Source organism: Salvelinus namaycush, unplaced genomic scaffold (assembly GCF_016432855.1).
Source record: "Salvelinus namaycush isolate Seneca unplaced genomic scaffold, SaNama_1.0 Scaffold89, whole genome shotgun sequence".
Lineage (NCBI taxonomy): Eukaryota > Metazoa > Chordata > Actinopteri > Salmoniformes > Salmonidae > Salvelinus > Salvelinus namaycush.
Window position 1 is genome coordinate 140430 of NW_024061630.1, and position 18550 is coordinate 158979.

The following is an 18550-nucleotide window of genomic DNA, read 5'->3' on the forward strand; positions in this document are numbered from 1 at the left end:
CATTTAACATGCTGATAGAAATGAGGTAAGACTGATTTCAGTTTTCCTGCATTAAAGTCCCCGGCCACTAGGAGTGCCGCCTCTGGGTGGGCGTTTTGATGTTTGCTTATTTCCTTATACAGCTGACTGAGTGAGGTCAAAAACACTAAAACTTTCCACCTTCTCCACTGCTGTCCCGTCGATGTGAATATGGGGGTGCTCCCTCTGCTGTTTCCTGAAGTCCACGATCATCTCCTTTGTTTTGTTGGCGTTGAGTATGAGGTTATTTTCCTGACACCACACTCCGAGGGCCCTCACCTCCTCCCTGTAGGCCGTCTCGTCGTTGTTGGTAATCAAGCCTACCGCTGTAGTGTCGTTTGCAAACTTGATGATTGAGTTGGAGGCGTGCATGGCCACGCAGTCATGGGTGAACAGGGAGTACAGGAGAGGGCTGAGAACACACCCTTGTGGGGCCCCAGTGTTGAGGATCAGCGGGGTGGAGATGTTGTTTCCTTCCTTACTGGGTTGTTTCCAGAGAGAACATATAAGGTATGGAGAATGATAAACCAATACCATGGTGGGCATGGATAATGTTAGATGTATTGGACTATAAGGTATAGAGAATGGTGGAGACTGTAGAACTGTCATCAACACATGCTTCAGTATTCTCCCTTCTCTCTAGGAGCATTTGTGTGCCCAGGCCTCATAGGCGTATCGAAACAATCCCACCCTGGTCACCAATGTAGCTGACCGATGTAGAGTTAGTTACAAGTGCAGAATGCAAGCTAAAGCTTGTGTGATCCATAGACGAGTCCTCTACCATCTACCTACCATCTATGTACCATCAAGCCTGGGCTCCTGAAGCGGACAATATAATTCTCCTCAATGCAGGTTACAATAGTAAACTAATCTGTCACCTGTTAAACCAATTCTACATTCCAATTTAGTTTTCGAGATGCTCAAACAAGCACAGTAGGATGGTTCTCCACACAGGTGAGTGAATCAGCCCATGCTTGGTTAATAGCACTTGGTTGATCTCTGGGAGCAGGACACAGGAGAGCTGAATATATCATGTAACAAAAGCGAGAAACAGTAATTAATTAATAAAATAAATCTTCACAGCAAAGAAGGAATGTAGTTTGGAAGAGGGAGAACGACGCTGGGAGAAGGAACGTGGAGCTGGATCAAAAACGTGAGAGCAGGACTAGAAGTCGGGGCCAGCAAGGTGGAGCTGGATCGACAAAGTGAGATGAGGACTAGAAGTCGGGGCCAGCAAAGTGGAGCAGGATCGACAAAGTGAGATGAGGACTAGAAGTCGGGGCCAGCAAGGTGGAGCAGGATCGACAAAGTGAGATGAGGAATAGAAGTCGGGGCCAGCAAAGTGGAGCAGGATCGACAAAGTGAGATGAGGACTAGAAGTCGGGGCCAGCAAGGTGGAGCAGGATCGACAAAGTGAGATGAGGAATAGAAGTCGGGGCCAGCAAAGTGGAGCAGGATCGACAAAGTGAGATGAGGACTAGAAGTCGGGGCCAGCAAGGTGGAGCAGGATCGACAAAGTGAGATGAGGAATAGAAGTCGGGGCCAGCAAAGTGGAGCAGGATCGACAAAGTGAGATGAGGACTAGAAGTCGGGGCCAGCAAAGTGGAGCAGGATCGACAAAGTGAGATGAGGAATAGAAGTCGAGCCAGCAAAGTGGAGCAGGATCGACAAAGTGAGATGAGGAATAGAAGTCAGGGCCAGCAAAGTGGAGCAGGATCGACAAAGTGAGATGAGGAATAGAAGTCGGGGCCAGCAAGGTGGAGCTGGATCGACAAAGTGAGATGAGGAATAGAAGTCGGGGCCAGCAAGGTGGAGCTGGACTCCAGCAACTTTGTATGATCTTCAGTAGCGGTGGGTAAAATGACTGGGGAAGTCAAGTCAGGGGAAAAAAGCCATATTAAATCAAATCAAAGTTTATTTGTCACGTGCGCTGAATACAACAGGTCTACACACCTTACAGTGAAATGCTTACTTACAGGCTCTAACCAATAGTGCAAAAAAAGTATTAGGTGAACAATAGGTAAGTAAAGAAATGAAACAACAGTAAAAAGACAGGCTATATACAGTAGCGAGGCTATATACAGTAGCGAGGCTACATACAGACACCGGTTAGTCAGGCTAATTGAGGTAGTATGTACATGTAGATATGGTTAAAGTGACTATGCATATATGATGAACAGAGAGTAGCAGTAGCGTAAAAAGAGGCGTGGGGGGGGGGGGGCACACAATGCAAATAGTCCGAGTAGCCATTTCATTACCTGTTACAACCTATGTATTGTGATAATTGCGTTGTTTGCTCTATAATCTGTCAGTTCATATGCCTTGACACCGTGATATATAGACCTAAGGCTGAGACATTAAGATGTCAGTGGCAGAATAAATTCAACCACACTTTTGTTTCATCACAGAACCGGAGAGCAAGACCACAAAGCATATTGGATGTAACAAAAAGTTACGTGACCTACAGCATGGTCAAGCAAGTTAACGTTTACGATATTTTCGGACCACTAAACGACTTTTGATTTAGAACCACAGAGAGTTACAGGAAGTCACAAAGAAAACAGGAGCTGCCTGGATCATTACAGCACCATTTCAACATCATCAAATCATCTCTGCTTAGTTTAATACATTAACAACTGAAAGATACAAAAAACTATTTAGTCCAATCAACGTAAGCTAAATATGATGTGGGTGTGTCCATGGTTCTGATTTCTGTGTGTGTGTGTGTGTGTGTGTGTGTGTGCGTGTGTGTGTGTGTGTGTGTGTGCGCGCACATCCGTGCAAGTAGAAAACATGTTGACTCGCCCTACTTGTAGAGAAACACCAATGCCCTCCTCTCTTTCATGTTGACACAACGGTCTATCACTCTGTCAGAAAGTACACACTTTTATTGTTTGTTGTCGTAGGCTACCTGGCTAAAACTCTTGCTCGCTAGCCTAACTTTGTTTTCATGGGCAACGTTAGCTAGTTATTTTAGCCTTCTACATATTGAACTTCCATACTCTCAAACCAGGGGCACAATGTATGAATTAATGGTTGGATCAGAATCGACGTTATAATCATTGGCCAGTATGGAAAGTTAAGTAAAACCACAAGTCCAAATCCCTATCTCCATCCATGGCTAATTTAGCAAAGGGCCAATTTTAGCTAGCTAGCTAGCCACCGGAGGACAACAACGCAACGAGATGCAACAATTCAAGTTGTTTCCGTCAATGACGTATGCTTTCAATGCAATTTGATAGGAGTGAAGCCAAATCCAAACTGGCTTCCCTTGACATTTTTTTTTTTGGTGCGCCAGGACCATTCACAATTGAACTCAATGCTGATTGGTTATTGTTTTATACTTTTTTTTTAATCAAGGAGGCCAAATGCTCGCTGGCTTCCCTTGCATTCAGTGCTACGACGGCAACAATGTCATACTCTTTTAGACCAGACAGCATCAGATAGCTGGCCTACAGAGACAGAGGGGTGCTGTTTCGCTCGCTCGGAGGCTTTCTCTGGTGAGATACGTTCAGCCTGTTGTGAATTGAAGGAACATTATGAAACACAGAGACGAAAGATAAATAAACATTTTTAAAAGTTGAACTGATGAAACTTCTAAAGTTGAACAATCGCGAAGGAAGGAGAAACTTTTTTAGGGCCGAAAGCAAAGTTGGGAGAAGAGGAATGTTGGGACAGGGACACAGAAAGGTGGATTTCTGGGGAGGAATGGAGGTGGGGAAAGGGGAAGAAGAGAATGAGGAAAGCAGAAGTTGGATTGGAGGAATACGGAGATTTAAAAAAAAAAATGGAGATGGGATGTCGAAGAAGATTGCTGTCAAGTGCAAACAGAGTGATCCATGCACCAGACCGAGTTCTGGAGGTGAAATGGAAGTGGGTGAGTTAGGTAAGGTGGAAGGTGGAAGGTGGAAGGTGTGGTGAAGAGCTCGGAACTCGAGCCTGGCATCAGTGGACACGATAAAGAAGAATCTGGTCCAGTAGAAGTAATGTTTTTGGAGAAAGTGGACCTTTTGCCTTTTGACGGATCCATTTTGTGGTTTCAGGGTGGGTGGGAAAGTAGTTGGGTGCAGTTGAATCAGTGAAGGTAACCTAGGTAACCTGTAGTGGACTTGGGATATTTGTTTGTGTTTCTGCTGGCTCTACTTGTCACGCAACTTTCTTGGTTTGCGGTTAGGAATAGGGCACAATTGAAAGGAGTGATTTCTGGGGTAGTGTGGAGGTGGAGCAATTGAAGTTGAAGACTCCTCCGTGTTTTTGTGATGCCCACCGTTTGGTGCGAGGCAGACCCGGTGGTGAAACAGAGGAGTCACTGTCAGTCCTTTTGAGTTTTGAGTCAGAGTCTTTACCAACAAGGTCATGTTATGATATATCAGGTATCCTGTTAGAGCTTTTGTGCCGAATCCACTGCGGTGTTTCAGGTGCCACGTTTCTGGTCATGTTGCAGCAGTTTGTAGGAGGGAGATTCCAAGATGTGGGAAGAGGGCAGGAGGACATGGGATAGAGGATTGTGTAGTTTCTGTGGATAAAGTTGTGTGTGTCGACTGTAGAAGTGCCCATGTTGCTGGGGATCGGAAGTGTCCGGTGAGAGAGAGGCAGGTTGAAGTGGCTAGAGTCAGAGTAGTGCAGAAGGTGTCGTATGCTGAGGCAGTGAAGAAAGTAGTGAATGATGGGTCAAGGGTGAGAGTTCCTGAGAGGATCCCTGTGAGTAGTAGATCTGTGCCAGCACAGAGGGATAGGCCAACGAGTGATATATGTTTCAGTAAGGTTGTCTTCTTAGCAATGGTTATCAACTGTAACGCAGAAATGGAACGTAAATCAGAGAAAATAGATGTTGCGGTGGCATCTGCAGAGAAGTATTTGGACATACGAGATTCACTTTACCCGATAGCAGTTTGTCAGATGGAGATCTCTCTCGAAATGTCACCAGCTGTCTACTACTTTAGGTACGGATAACGTGATTGGCAGACGTTATCAGCAGACAGTACCATGGATAGTACACAAGTTTGATTGGTTTACAGTTTAGTACTTGGCAGTGTTTGTCTGTCCATCAAAATAGAAAGAATTGACATTGCCAACAAACGGAAATGTATTCAGAAGAAAAGAAGAAATAAATATATGCAATATGTTAAAACTAGCTCCTCCCTCGACGGAGATTGATCATCTTGAGAACTAAAGCAAATATCTTTCTACGACCCACCACCTAATATCTTCATAGAATTTTATATCAATAATTGTATTTTTATTTATTTTTATTTTAATTATTGTATATATATATATATTTATTTTTTATATCAATAATTTATTATTTATTTATTTTTTATATCAATTTTTAAAAATTATGTCAATAAATAGAATTTTGATATAAACATCGATTTATCAATATGAAAATAGATTTTTTTTTATATCTAACTGCATTAAAATATATATTTTTAATGATAATTCATGGGGGTGAGATTATTTTTGCGTGCAGTTTCTATTGCAAGTCTACACACCCCTTGTCTTCAAATTTTGCTGCCTTAAAATTAAATCTAAAAAGGATTAAATAAAAAAATATATTTATAGATCTACATAATTTACTCCTCTTTTTTCAAAGTGAAAGAAAAACGTGACAGTTTTCCAAATGAATAAAAAGAAACAAGAAATGTAAATGTATTTATTGCGTTTGTCTTCACCCCTCAGAGTTAATACCTAATGGAAGCATCTTTTGGCAGCCATTACAGATGTGAATCATTTGAATAAGATTCTACTAACCTTGCACAATTCTTAGGGCAACATGTCAAAATATACTCAAGCTCAGTAAATTTAGTTGGAAATCATTGATGTACAACCATATTCAATGCTTGTCACTGATTTACAAGCAGATTCAAGTCGGGAATGAGACTACTAGACCATTCAGGAAGACTCAACACCTCTTGGAAAAGCTATTCTGGTGAATATACAGTACCAGTCAAAAGTTTGGAAACACCTACTCATTCCAGGGGTTTTCTTTATTTTTACTATTTTCTACATTGTAGAATAATAGTGAAGACATCAAAACTATGAAATAACACATATGGAATCATGTAGAAACCAAAAAAGTGTAAAAAAAAAGAAAATAGTCCAAATAAAATACAGATTCAGGTAGATCCCTCCCTGTTTGTTGAACCTGTCCAATAGAAACACTAGTTTTCGTTGTTTGCAGTAATGACAACACCCCTGGGGCCTATTCATTACGGAAACCGTTTACCGTTTAAGAAACCAAACGGAAGCAAACAGAGCAAAACTTGCGTTTTTATTGGACAAATTCAGGTTGGTGTCTCCCCGTTTCTTTCCGTTTGCTTCCGATTTAAGAAACGTTTTGCAACAGAATCGGCACAATGAATACGCCCCTGGCCAAGCGTTTTCACAATGAGGGGATTCGATTATCTGTCCCGGGTTACCCCAGTGGAAGGAGTTTCCACCCGAATGAAAAGTGATTGCATGCATGACTCAGCGTGAGCCAGATGCCCCGTTCAAAGCCCACAGCGAAATCGGCTCCAAAACAAAAGTGACATAGTGTAGGCTTAATTTAGAGGGAGGGGGAGGTTGTTGTTTCAGGAATACAGAATACACTGTACTGTCTGTTTGTACAGTTTCTCTGTCTGTCTTTCTGTCTCTGTATGTCTGTCCATCTGTCTGTCGCTCAGCCTAGCATTCATGGTTCTGACTAGAGGAAGTACACCTACAACCGGAAGTTAGGAGAATTAACGTGGCAGGTTAGGAGAATTAACGTGGCAGGTTAGGAGAATTAACGTGGCAGGTTAGGAGAATTAACGTGGCAGGTTAGGAGAATTAACGTGGCAGGTTAGGAGAATTAACGTGGCAGGTTAGGAGCATTAACGCAGTGTGGAGAATTTATGCGGAATTAGGTTAAGGTTAGGATTAGCAGAAATGCTCTCCTAACCTGCTATGAAAAAGTCACTGCCAGTTCTTCGTCTAGTCACAACCAGCATTCACCCAGCCTACCGATGCATTCCCCCTCATACAGAATCTCTCTGACAATAATGTGATCAACAGACCAGGGGCCGCTCAGCCACTGAAAAGGTGGGAGTGCCGTGTTGAGTGTTTTGATTGGTTCCCTTGGCACTAAGCAGGCTGTGGAAGGGACACAAAATCTGGCATTAGGGGTGTGGCCAGAGCGTAGGCACAATGTACTGCTCCAATGCCTGAAGCTTTCTGTAGTTGTCTGTGCCTGGCCACACCTCTAGTCTCTCCCCTCCTCTAGCCTTAGATGATAGACACATCAAATCAGTGGAGTGACTGCCTGGCCTCACCTCTCGTCTCTTTCTCTCCAGTCAGATAAACAGTCAGACGTACGTGTAGATAGATCTATCAACGATGGTGGTCCCTGGCTCTCAACACATAGAGGACAAGATGTACCATCCTCCGGAGGGTCTGCAGAAGGATGCTCATGTGCCTGACTTCAGCTGTTATCTAGAACTTTACAAGAAGTCTATTGAGGAGCCGGACGGTAGGTTATTAAGGAGGCTGTTAGCCGTGTTAGCGTGCTTGTTGCTCGCAGAATAACTGAAGACTCATCTGCAATAGAGTGTGTGTGTGTGTGTGTGTGTGTGTGTGTGTGTGTGTGTGTGTGTGTGTGTGTGTGTGTGTGTGTGTGTGTGTGTGTGTGTGTGTGTGTGTGTGTGTGTGTGTGTGTGTGTGTGTGTGTGTGTGTGTGTGTGTGTGTGCGTGCTCTGAACAAAATCTGTATGTCCTTTTTTTCCCTTTTCTTCTTGCAGTATTCTGGAAAGAGGTCGCTAGTGATTTCTATTGGAAGAAGCCTCCTACGGGTCGCATTCTGCAGTATAACTTCGATGTGACCAAAGGGAACATCTATGTCAAATGCATGGAGGGAGCCAAAACCAACATGTGTTACAACGTCCTGGACAGGAACGTGAAGGATAAGAACCTTGGTGAACGAGTGGCATTCTACTGGTAAGAAAAGACAAAAGATGCATTTGACTGTTTCTACTTACATTTACATTTAAGTCATTTAGCAGACGCTCTTATCCAGAGCGACTTACAAATTGGAAAGTTCATACATATTCATCCTGGTCCCCCCGTGGGAATTGAACCCACAACCCTGGCGTTGCAAGCGCCATGCTCTACCAACTGAGCCACACGGGACCACTTGTTCAGAAAAAAGTTGAAGTCAGTGAATAAGAATGCGGCCTACATTTTGAGCCACTGTCTGTAGCATACAGGTCTCCCTGGAGCGCCTCAGTACGGGACAGGAAGTCCTCGACACACTACGGTACTACTATTCACCCTGGCTTGCTCTGTTTGTGGGTCTAATGTAGCTGATTGAGCTTTTCATTTCATACATAGACCAAATATTTACTTTGGCAAAGTGTTAAAATTTTACTTCTCAGACAAGTAATACCTGTTCCTCAGAGTGCCAGGGCTGAGATGGGGTGGGGGGGTTAATGTATACGGAGACCAACAGGAAACTAACACCTTGAGGGTTTCAGAGTCAGAAGATAAGCTGTTTTAACGGCAGGTAGCCTAGTGGTTAGAGCAGGTAGCCTAGTGGTTAGAGCAGGTAGCCTAGTGGTTAGAGCAGGTAGCCTAGTGGTTAGAGCAGGTAGCCTAGTGGTTAGAGCAGGTAGCCTAGTGGTTAGAGCAGGTAGCCTAGTGGTTAGAGCAGGTAGCCTAGTGGTTAGAGCAGGTAGCCTAGTGGTTAGAGCAGGTAGCCTAGTGGTTAAAGCAGGTAGCCTAGTGGTTAAAGCAGGTAGCCTAGTGGTTAGAGAGAGGTAGCCTAGTGGTTAGAGAGAGGTAGCCTAGTGGTTAGAGAGAGGTAGCCTAGTGGTTAGAGAGAGGTAGCCTAGTGGTTAGAGAGAGGTAGCCTAGTGGTTAGAGAGAGGTAGCCTAGTGGTTAGAGAGAGGTAGCCTAGTGGTTAGAGAGAGGTAGCCTAGTGGTTAGAGAGAGGTAGCCTAGTGGTTAGAGAGAGGTAGCCTAGTGGTTAGAGAGAGGTAGCCTAGTGGTTAGAGCAGGTAGCCTAGTGGTTAGAGAGAGGTAGCCTAGTGGTTAGAGAGAGGTAGCCTAGTGGTTAGAGAGAGGTAGCCTAGTGGTTAGAGAGAGGTAGCCTAGTGGTTAGAGAGAGGTAGCCTAGTGGTTAGAGAGAGGTAGCCTAGTGGTTAGAGAGAGGTAGCCTAGTGGTTAGAGAGAGGTAGCCTAGTGGTTAGAGAGAGGTAGCCTAGTGGTTAGAGAGAGGTAGCCTAGTGGTTAGAGAGAGGTAGCCTAGTGGTTAGAGAGAGGTAGCCTAGTGGTTAGAGAGAGGTAGCCTAGTGGTTAGAGAGAGGTAGCCTAGTGGTTAGAGAGAGGTAGCCTAGTGGTTAGAGAGAGGTAGCCTAGTGGTTAGAGAGAGGTAGCCTAGTGGTTAGAGAGAGGTAGCCTAGTGGTTAGAGAGAGGTAGCCTAGTGGTTAGAGGCAGGTAGTCTAGTGGTTAGAGGCAGGTAGTCTAGTGGTTAGAGGCAGGTAGTCTAGTGGTTAGAGGCAGGTAGTCTAGTGGTTAGAGGCAGGTAGTCTAGTGGTTAGAGGCAGGTAGTCTAGTGGTTAGAGGCAGGTAGTCTAGTGGTTAGAGGCAGGTAGTCTAGTGGTTAGAGGCAGGTAGTCTAGTGGTTAGAGGCAGGTAGTCTAGTGGTTAGAGGCAGGTAGTCTAGTGGTTAGCCTGAATTTAAAATGGATTAAATTGGGTAGCCTAGTGGTTAGAGCGTTGGGTCAGTAACCGAAAGGTTGCTGGATCAAATCCCTGAGCTGACAAGGTAAAAATCTGTCGTTCTGCCCCTGAACAAGGCCGTTAACCCACTGTTCCCCGGTAGGCCGTCATTGTAAATAAGAATTTGTTCTTAACTGACTTGCCTAGTTAAATACATGGTAGATAATTAAAAAAATGTTTTACAAAATAAACTTTAGCAACTGACCCATACAATGAGTCCCAACAGTATTGGGACAGTGACATTTTTGTTGTTGTGTCACTGTACAACAGCACTTTGTATTTTAAATGATAAAATGACTACGAGGTTAAAGTGCAGACTTTTTAATTTCAAGGTATTTTCATCGTTTAGCAATTACAGCACTTTTTGTACATAGTCCACCCATTTTAGGCGACCAAAAGTATTAGGACAAATACACTTGTATGTGTTTTAAAGTAGTCTTGAAGTTTAGTATTTGGTCCCATATTCCCATAGCACGCAATGATTACATCACGTTTGTGACTATACAAACTTGTTGGATGCATTTGCTGTTTGTTTTGGTTGTGTTACAGATTATTTTGTGCCCAATAGAAATGACTGGTAAATAATGTATTGTGTCATTTAGGAGTCACTTTTTTTTGTAAATAAGAATAGTATGTTTCTGAACACTTCTACATTAATCTGGACGCTACCATGGTTACGGATAAGCCTGAATGAATCATGAATAATGATGAGTGTGAAAGTTACAGACACTACAAATACTGTATCACCCCCCCCACACAAATGCTCCCCTCCCCTGTTATTCTAATGGTGAGAGGTTAGCATGTCTTGGAGATATGCTACCCTCCCCTGTTATTGTAATGGTGAGAGGTTAGCATGTCTTGGAGATATGCTACCCTCCCCTGTTATTGTAATGGTGAGAGGTTAGCATGTCTTGGAGATATGCTACCCTCCCCTGTTATTGTAATGGTGAGAGTTTAGCATGTCTTGGAGATATGCTACCCTCCCCTGTTATTGTAATGGTGAGAGGTTAGCATGTCTTGGAGATATGCTACCCTCCCCTGTTATTGTAATGGTGAGAGGTTAGCATGTCTTGGAGATATGCTACCCTCCCCTGTTATTGTAATGGTGAGAGGTTAGCATGTCTTGGAGATATGCTACCCTCCCCTGTTATTGTAATGGTGAGAGGTTTGCATGTCTTGGAGATATGCTACCCTCCCCTGTTATTGTAATGGTGAGAGGTTAGCATGTCTTGGAGATATGCTACCCTCCCCTGTTATTGTAATGGTGAGAGGTTAGCATGTCTTGGAGATATGCTACCCTCCCCTGTTATTGTAATGGTGAGAGGTTAGCATGTCTTGGAGATATGCTACCCTCCCCTGTTATTGTAATGGTGAGAGGTTAGCATGTCTTGGAGATACGAAAACCTCTAAATAAGTGTTATGATTCCTTTAAACTGAAATCCCCATTATAAGTGACACTTCATATGATGTAGTACCGACAGAATACGGACTGTTTTGGATTACGTCTGAGATCCACGACCAGACAGCCTTTATCTGGCTAGTGCTTTCACGTTACTCATCGACAAGGAGCTTTCACGCCTGACAGAAGAAATTGTGTACATTCTTGGAAATCACTCACTTGATATGACATGGTAACGCTAGAATATGGCTGTGTGAGTTATGATGAGACTGTCATACCTGCAGGTCTTAGACTAAACACACTAGGTCTGGTCGCCAGCCTGTCGTCAGACCACTGTAAAACACTGCTAAGGTTAGCTGTAGCTGTAAGGTTAGCTGTAGCTGTAAGGTTAGCTGTAGCTGTAAGGTTAGCTGTAGCTGTAAGGTTAGCTGTAGCTGTAAGGTTAGCTGCCAGGTGCCACTCTTGTTAAGGGAATTGAGATGCTGCCTTGATACTGTCACTGGCCTGTTCTCAATCATTGTATTATCCAGATAGCTGTAAGGTTAGCTGTAGCTGTAAGGGTAGCTGTAGCTGTAAGGTTAGCTGTAGCTGTAAGGTTAGATGCCAGGTGCCACTCTTGTTAAGGGAATTGAGACGCTACCTTGATACTGTCACTGGCCTGTTCTCAATCATTGTATTATCCAGATAGCTGTAAGGTTAGCTGTAGCTGTAAGGTTAGCTGCCAGGTGCCACTCTTGTTAAGGGAATTGAGACGCTGCCTTGATACTGTCACTGGCCTGTTCTCAATCATTGTATTATCCAGATAGCTGTAAGGTTAGCTGTAGCTGTAAGGTTAGCTGTAGCTGTAAGGTTAGCTGTAGCTGTAAGGTTAGCTGCCAGGTGCTACTCTTGTTAAGGGAATTGAGACGCTGCCTTGATACTGTCACTGGCCTGTTCTCAATCATTGTATTATCCAGATAGCTGTAAGTTTAGCTGTAGCTGTAATGTTAGCTGTAGCTGTAATGGTAGCTGTAAGGTTAGCTGTAGCTGTAAGGTTAGCTGTAGCTGTAAGGTTAGCTGTAGCTGTAAGGGTAGCTGTAAGGTTAGCTGTAGCTGTAAGGGTAGCTGTAAGGTTAGCTGTAGCTGTAAGGTTAGCTGTAGCTGTAAGGTTAGCTGTAGCTGTAAGGTTAGCTGTAAGGTTAGCTGTAGCTGTAAGGTTAGCTGAATGCTTGAGATGGTCATTTATGTCTCTTCAGCATGCAGCCAGACTGAGGCTTAGTTTTCCTGGCCAGCTTCACAGTCATTGGTCTGCTCTTGATCGTTGCATTATCTGCATATCTATGATATTGAAGTTTATGATATTGAAAATTGCTTTAACAGTTATTAATGCCATACTAGGTAATACAGTCAGCCACGTCCCTTCGTCGTGCACATGGCTGATGAGGTTAATGTCAGCTATCTACAGTACAACAGGTGAGGTCAGATCCAAGCTTTACCCAGGCAGACTGCCATGGTAACTGGGTCGGGGGCTTGGGAGTTGAGACAGTACTTGTGCAACAGTGTGCCGCATAACTAAACAAGCAGACAGACAGACATCGGACAAGCATTCAAACCGAATATAGACTGAACAAGCTGCCAAAGGAGAACATCCTGTCTATCTGAGGAAACAACAGGATGGATTGCTACATTTTGGATTGAAATTACAGAAGTTGTGTTTTAACATGACGCAACAGGGTGTGTGAGGACTGGGGTGAAGTCCTTGGAAAGTTTAAAACAAAAGTCTGGATTTGAACGTAATGGCACTTGAGGTTAGTCCAAAACGACACAATAAAGGAATAGGTGTCCTTTTCAGGTGTATCCTCTAACTGACTGTGATGAATGACAACATGACCTGAACTGTTGACTCGGATAATAAAAGGCTTGATGTTTTTATATTGTATTGATTCAGATAAAGGCTTGATGTTTTTAATTTATGTTCTCTAGGGAGGGGAATTCACCTGATCACCACGAGGCCATCACCTACGGTCAGCTGCTAGGACAGGTGTGCAGGTGTTCCAACGTTCTGAAGCAGATGGGTAAGACGCTACACCTCAGTGTGGCATATGAAAGAAATAGGCTATCGTACCACTTTTCCCAATTTACTGCTCTGTGAAGAACATTCATAAATGGTGCAGCTTTTCATTTGGCATGTTTTAAATACTCAACTTCCCCGTCAAAACCAGCACAACATCACCCTTTTAACTTAACATTATCATATAGAGCTAAATACCATTTATTATCTCCTCCGCCATTTTGTCTTCTGGCGTGTGTGTTACAGGAGTGAGGAAGGGAGACAGGGTGGCCATCTACCTCCCTATGATTCCGGAGCTGGTGTACACCATGCTGGCCTGCGCCAGGATAGGAGCTGTCCACTCCATCGTGGTCAGTGCAGGGATTGACATTATGATTTTGGCCTATTGCCTGGGGGGAAAGTTGTTGTACTAGTAATCTCAATGGTGAACAAATGAGAAGAGATGAAGTCAATCAGAAATCAATCCCGGGTTTTATTCCAAATTGCAACAGGGAGACAACCACCCAGCACATGTAACAGTATAACTTTAGTCCGTCCCCTCGCCCCGACGCGAACCGGGGACCCTCTGCACACATCAACAACAGTCACCCATCAACAACAGTCACCCACGGGTTAAAATGTGGGCCAGTCACACTAGAACTGTCAGCATGCTATTTGGCCCAGGATCATAGCAAGCATACATGTATAGTAATTTTAGCAGCAAGCTGAGCCAGACACTATTTCAGTCATAACCTCTAGCGTCTCAAGTAGAGGTTATATCGTTGTAGTTTTAAAAATACCTCATGTCTTGTGTGTCCCAAGGTTACATTTCTTTTTAATCTAGTATGCAGGACTATATTTAGACCTATTTTAAATATAAGTGACCCCATTCCTGCTGGATCATTGTTCTATGAGCTGTCTCTCAATGTTTTATGGTTCACGAACGGGACATAAGAGTTAAAAGAGATTGTTGGTAATTTTTGATTGTTTGGGGTATTTGCAGTATCACTCCTTCTTTATCTGGTGTAGCATGATTTCTCATGTAGTTTGAAACACAAGGCACGTTTTTAAAGTTTAGAAGTGCTTTTGTATTCAATGCCATTTTGCTGAGTAATTTTTAAACGATAGGGACAAGAGTCCATCACGTCCTAAAATGTATTTCATATAAAACGCTATGGTCACATTTGAGAGGTAGGAAGACACTTGTAAATGCTACACTGTGAACTATTAACCTTGTCCAATGCAAAAGTGGATTTTTTTTTTTTTAAAGGAACAGGCCTACAGTAAATGTTGAAACTGTGTGCTTTGGCTAAAGTAGATCTGGGATCAGACTAACTCTAACATCAAATACTTTTTTTTTTTTTTTTTTTTTAATATTGAACAAATGTTGATTCAGCAATAACAATCAACCATAATGTTTTTTTTTTTTTTTTGGGGTGTATGGGGTGTACCATAATGTTCTGTTAAATGACTCCATTAGATGTTGGCTTCTCACCCTGTTCTACATATCATACAACCTCACTGAGTTGACTGTGTGTGTGTGTGTGTGTGTGTGTGTGTGTGTGTGTGTGTGTGTGTGTTGTGTGTTGTGTGGTGTGTGTGTTCAGTTTGCAGGCTTCTCCTCTGAGTCTCTGTGTGAGAGGATCATGGATTCCCAGTGCAGTATCCTGGTAACTGCAGGTAAGATAAGAGTGGCTACTGGCTGATGTCCAGGGCTCTAAATGTCAAAAAAATTAATTGGTAGCACTGGTGCTCCCAACTTCAAAAAGTTAGGAGCACAACATAAAATCTAGGAGCACCAGAAGATGTATTTTGTTTTAATTGATTGAGATATAGCATATTGGGCCGATATGAATTCTAGCTGCTTTTGAAGCACACGTTGTGCTCTAGAAACGAATTATAATTATAATTACTTATTATAAAAAGACAGAATGTTGATACAAAAACCTGTCATTGAAATTACAAAGAATACTAGGTTTCTTCATTGGGTAAAAGCACTACCTACTGAGATGCTTTACATTGACAATTCTACACTGTCTCTTTAAGAGCATCACGTTTGTGAGTGACTACAGTATGTGCCAAGAGATCATTCATTCATAATCATTTATCTTCTAAAGAAGATATCATTTTTCTTTCTTTCTGTGCCCCCAAAAGTAACTGGGTTGTTAGCTAGCTAGCTAATGAGGTAACATGATGTACTGGTAAAGTCACCAGGTTGTTAGCTAGCTAGCTAGCTAGCTAATGAGGTAACATGACTTAACATGATGTACTGGTAAAGTAACCGGGTTGTTAGCTAGCTAGCTAATGAGGTAACATGACTTAACAAGATGTACTGGTAAAGTCACCAGGTTGTTAGCTAGCTAGCTAGCTAATGAGGTAACATGACTTAACATGATGTACTGGTAAAGTAACCAGGTTGTTAGCTAGCTAGCTAATGAGGTAACATGACTTAACAAGATGTACTGGTAAAGTAACCAGGTTGTTAGCTAGCTAGCTAATGAGGTAACATGACTTAACAAGGTGTACTGGTAAAGTAACCAGGTTGTTAGCTAGCTAGCTAATGAGGTAACATGACTTAACAAGGTGTACTGGTAAAGTAACCGGGTTGTTAGCTAGCTAGCTAATGAGGTAACATGACTTAACAAGATGTACTGGTAAAGTCACCAGGTTGTTAGCTAGCTAATGAGGTAACATGACTTAACATGATGTACTGGTAAAGTAACCAGGTTGTTAGCTAGCTAGCTAATGAGGTAACATGACTTAACAAGATGTACTGGTAAAGTAACCAGGTTGTTAGCTAGCTAGCTAATGAGGTAACATGACTTAACAAGGTGTACTGGTAAAGTAACCAGGTTGTTAGCTAGCTAGCTAATGAGGTAACATGACTTAACAAGGTGTACTGGTAAAGTAACCGGGTTGTTAGCTAGCTAGCTAATGAGGTAACATGACTTAACAAGATGTACTGGTAAAGTCACCAGGTTGTTAGCTAGCTAATGAGGTAACATGACTTAACATGATGTACTGGTAAAGTAACCAGGTTGTTAGCTAGCTAGCTAATGAGATAACATGACTTAACAAGATGTACTGGTAAAGTAACCAGGTTGTTAGCTAGCTAGCTAATGAGGTAACATGACTTAACAAGGTGTACTGGTAAAGTAACCAGGTTGTTAGCTAGCTAGCTAATGAGGTAACATGACTTAACAAGGTGTACTGGTAAAGTAACCGGGTTGTTAGCTAGCTAGCTAATGAGGTAACATGACTTAACATGATGTACTGGTAAAGTAACCGGGTTGTTAGCTAGCTAGCTAATGAGGTAACATGACTTAACAAGGTGTACTGGTAAAGTAACCAGGTTGTTAGCTAGCTAGCTAATGAGGTAACATGACTTAACATGATGTACTGGTAAAGTAACCGGGTTGTTAGCTAGCTAGCTAGCTAATGAGGTAACATGACTTAACATGATGTACTGGTAAAGTAACCGGGTTGTTAGCTAGCTAGCTAATGAGGTAACATGACTTAACAAGGTGTACTGGTAAAGTAACCGGGTTGTTAGCTAGCTAGCTAATGAGGTAACATGACTTAACAAGATGTACTGGTAAAGTCACCAGGTTGTTAGCTAGCTAGCTAGCTAATGAGGTAACATGACTTAACATGATGTACTGGTAAAGTAACCAGGTTGTTAGCTAGCTAGCTAATGAGGTAACATGACTTAACAAGATGTACTGGTAAAGTAACCAGGTTGTTAGCTAGCTAGCTAATGAGGTAACATGACTTAACAAGGTGTACTGGTAAAGTAACCAGGTTGTTAGCTAGCTAGCTAATGAGGTAACATGACTTAACAAGGTGTACTGGTAAAGTAACCGGGTTGTTAGCTAGCTAGCTAATGAGGTAACATGACTTAACATGATGTACTGGTAAAGTAACCGGGTTGTTAGCTAGCTAGCTAATGAGGTAACATGACTTAACAAGGTGTACTGGTAAAGTAACCAGGTTGTTAGCTAGCTAGCTAATGAGGTAACATGACTTAACAAGGTGTACTGGTAAAGTAACCGGGTTGTTAGCTAGCTAGCTAATGAGGTAACATGACTTAACATGATGTACTGGTAAAGTAACCCGGTTGTTAGCTAGCTAGCTAACTTAGCTAATGAGGTAACATGACTTAACAAGGCGTAAACAAATGCCTGTGAGTGGTTTTGGAACGACCGGCGATATGGTTTATGAACAGGACCTAAAAAACTAACTTTTTGATTCACCCGCCACTGTAGCAGCTAAATTAAAAATATCTACTAGCCACTCAGAATTCGTACCGGCCATTTATTTATTTGCCATAATAACACCACCAAAAACAACACATTGTTTTTCCAGGTTTCGGATTTCATCCAGTTTTCCCCCTCAGGTTTTCACTCTCAATCACACTTTTCTTATAGAAAAACAAACAAATTGGATGTTCTAAGTCCACATCAGGAAACCACTTTTGAGGTCTGGGGAAGAAAATAAAATATATATTTTGGAGGGTATAGTTGCACTTTAATTTAATTTGCACGCCTCAAAAGACTGGTGTTTGGCTGGCAGTGTTTCTGTTCTGCGCAATAGTAGAGTTTGCAAAACAAAATACCACCCAATTTGATACAAATCATCATGATATCATATTTAACCTATACCCCCACACATTGACTTGGTACCGGTACCCCCTGTATTTATGTAACAGTTTAACTTTAGTCCGTCCCCTCACCCCGACCGGGCGCGAACCAGGGACCCTCTGCACACATCAACAACTGACACCCACGAAGCATCTTTAACCATCGCTCCACAAAAGCCACGCCCCTTGCAGAGCAAGGGGAACCACTACTTCAAGGTCTCGGAACAAGTGACTTCACCGATTGAAAGGCTTAGGGGTTAAGGTAAACAGTATCTGTCATGGAGAGAGAGAGGCAGACAGAGAGAAACAGCCAGACAGAGACAGAGACAGACAGACACCACCGCTAACTAGCTAGCCATTTCACATCCGTTACATTTAGCCTCGTTATGTTGTTACTTTTTATTTTATGTTACTTTAATTTATTTAGTAAATATTTTCTTAACTCCATTTTTTTGAACTGCGTTGTCTTTTAAGTGCTTGTAAGTTTCACGGTAATGTCTACACCGGTTGAATTCGGTGCATGTATCAAATAAAATTAGATTTGATTTGATATCATTATGCCAGATAATTTGTTGTTTTTGGAGAACGCACGGCTCTCGACCTTTGCCTCTCCCGAGTCCGTACGGGAGTTGCAGCGATGAGCCAAGACTGTAACTACCAATTGGATACCACGAAATTGGGGAGGAAAAAGGGCAAAAAAAATAAAATAATAATCTACAAAAAGAAAT

The 18550-nt window shown here is 42.5% G+C and overlaps 1 protein-coding gene across 20 annotated transcripts in view; it reads left to right on the forward strand.

Annotated features, from left to right (window-relative positions):
- The first annotated feature begins 7262 nt into the window (after positions 1 to 7262).
- The window catches only part of acss2l (acyl-CoA synthetase short chain family member 2 like), a 32265-nt gene continuing 20977 nt past the window's right edge, over positions 7263 to 18550 (forward strand). For all 20 annotated transcript variants that reach the window (XR_005476382.1, XR_005476379.1, XR_005476389.1 and 17 more), the window contains exons 1-5: positions 7263 to 7507; positions 7776 to 7971; positions 13117 to 13208; positions 13451 to 13554; positions 14791 to 14863. Coding sequence is in view for 2 of the 20 variants with exons in the window: in XM_038987912.1 (XP_038843840.1) it covers positions 7375 to 7507; positions 7776 to 7971; positions 13117 to 13208; positions 13451 to 13554; positions 14791 to 14863 (598 nt within the window). In the remaining 18 variants the exon portion in view is untranslated. The remainder of the gene's footprint in view (positions 7508 to 7775; positions 7972 to 13116; positions 13209 to 13450; positions 13555 to 14790; positions 14864 to 18550) is intronic.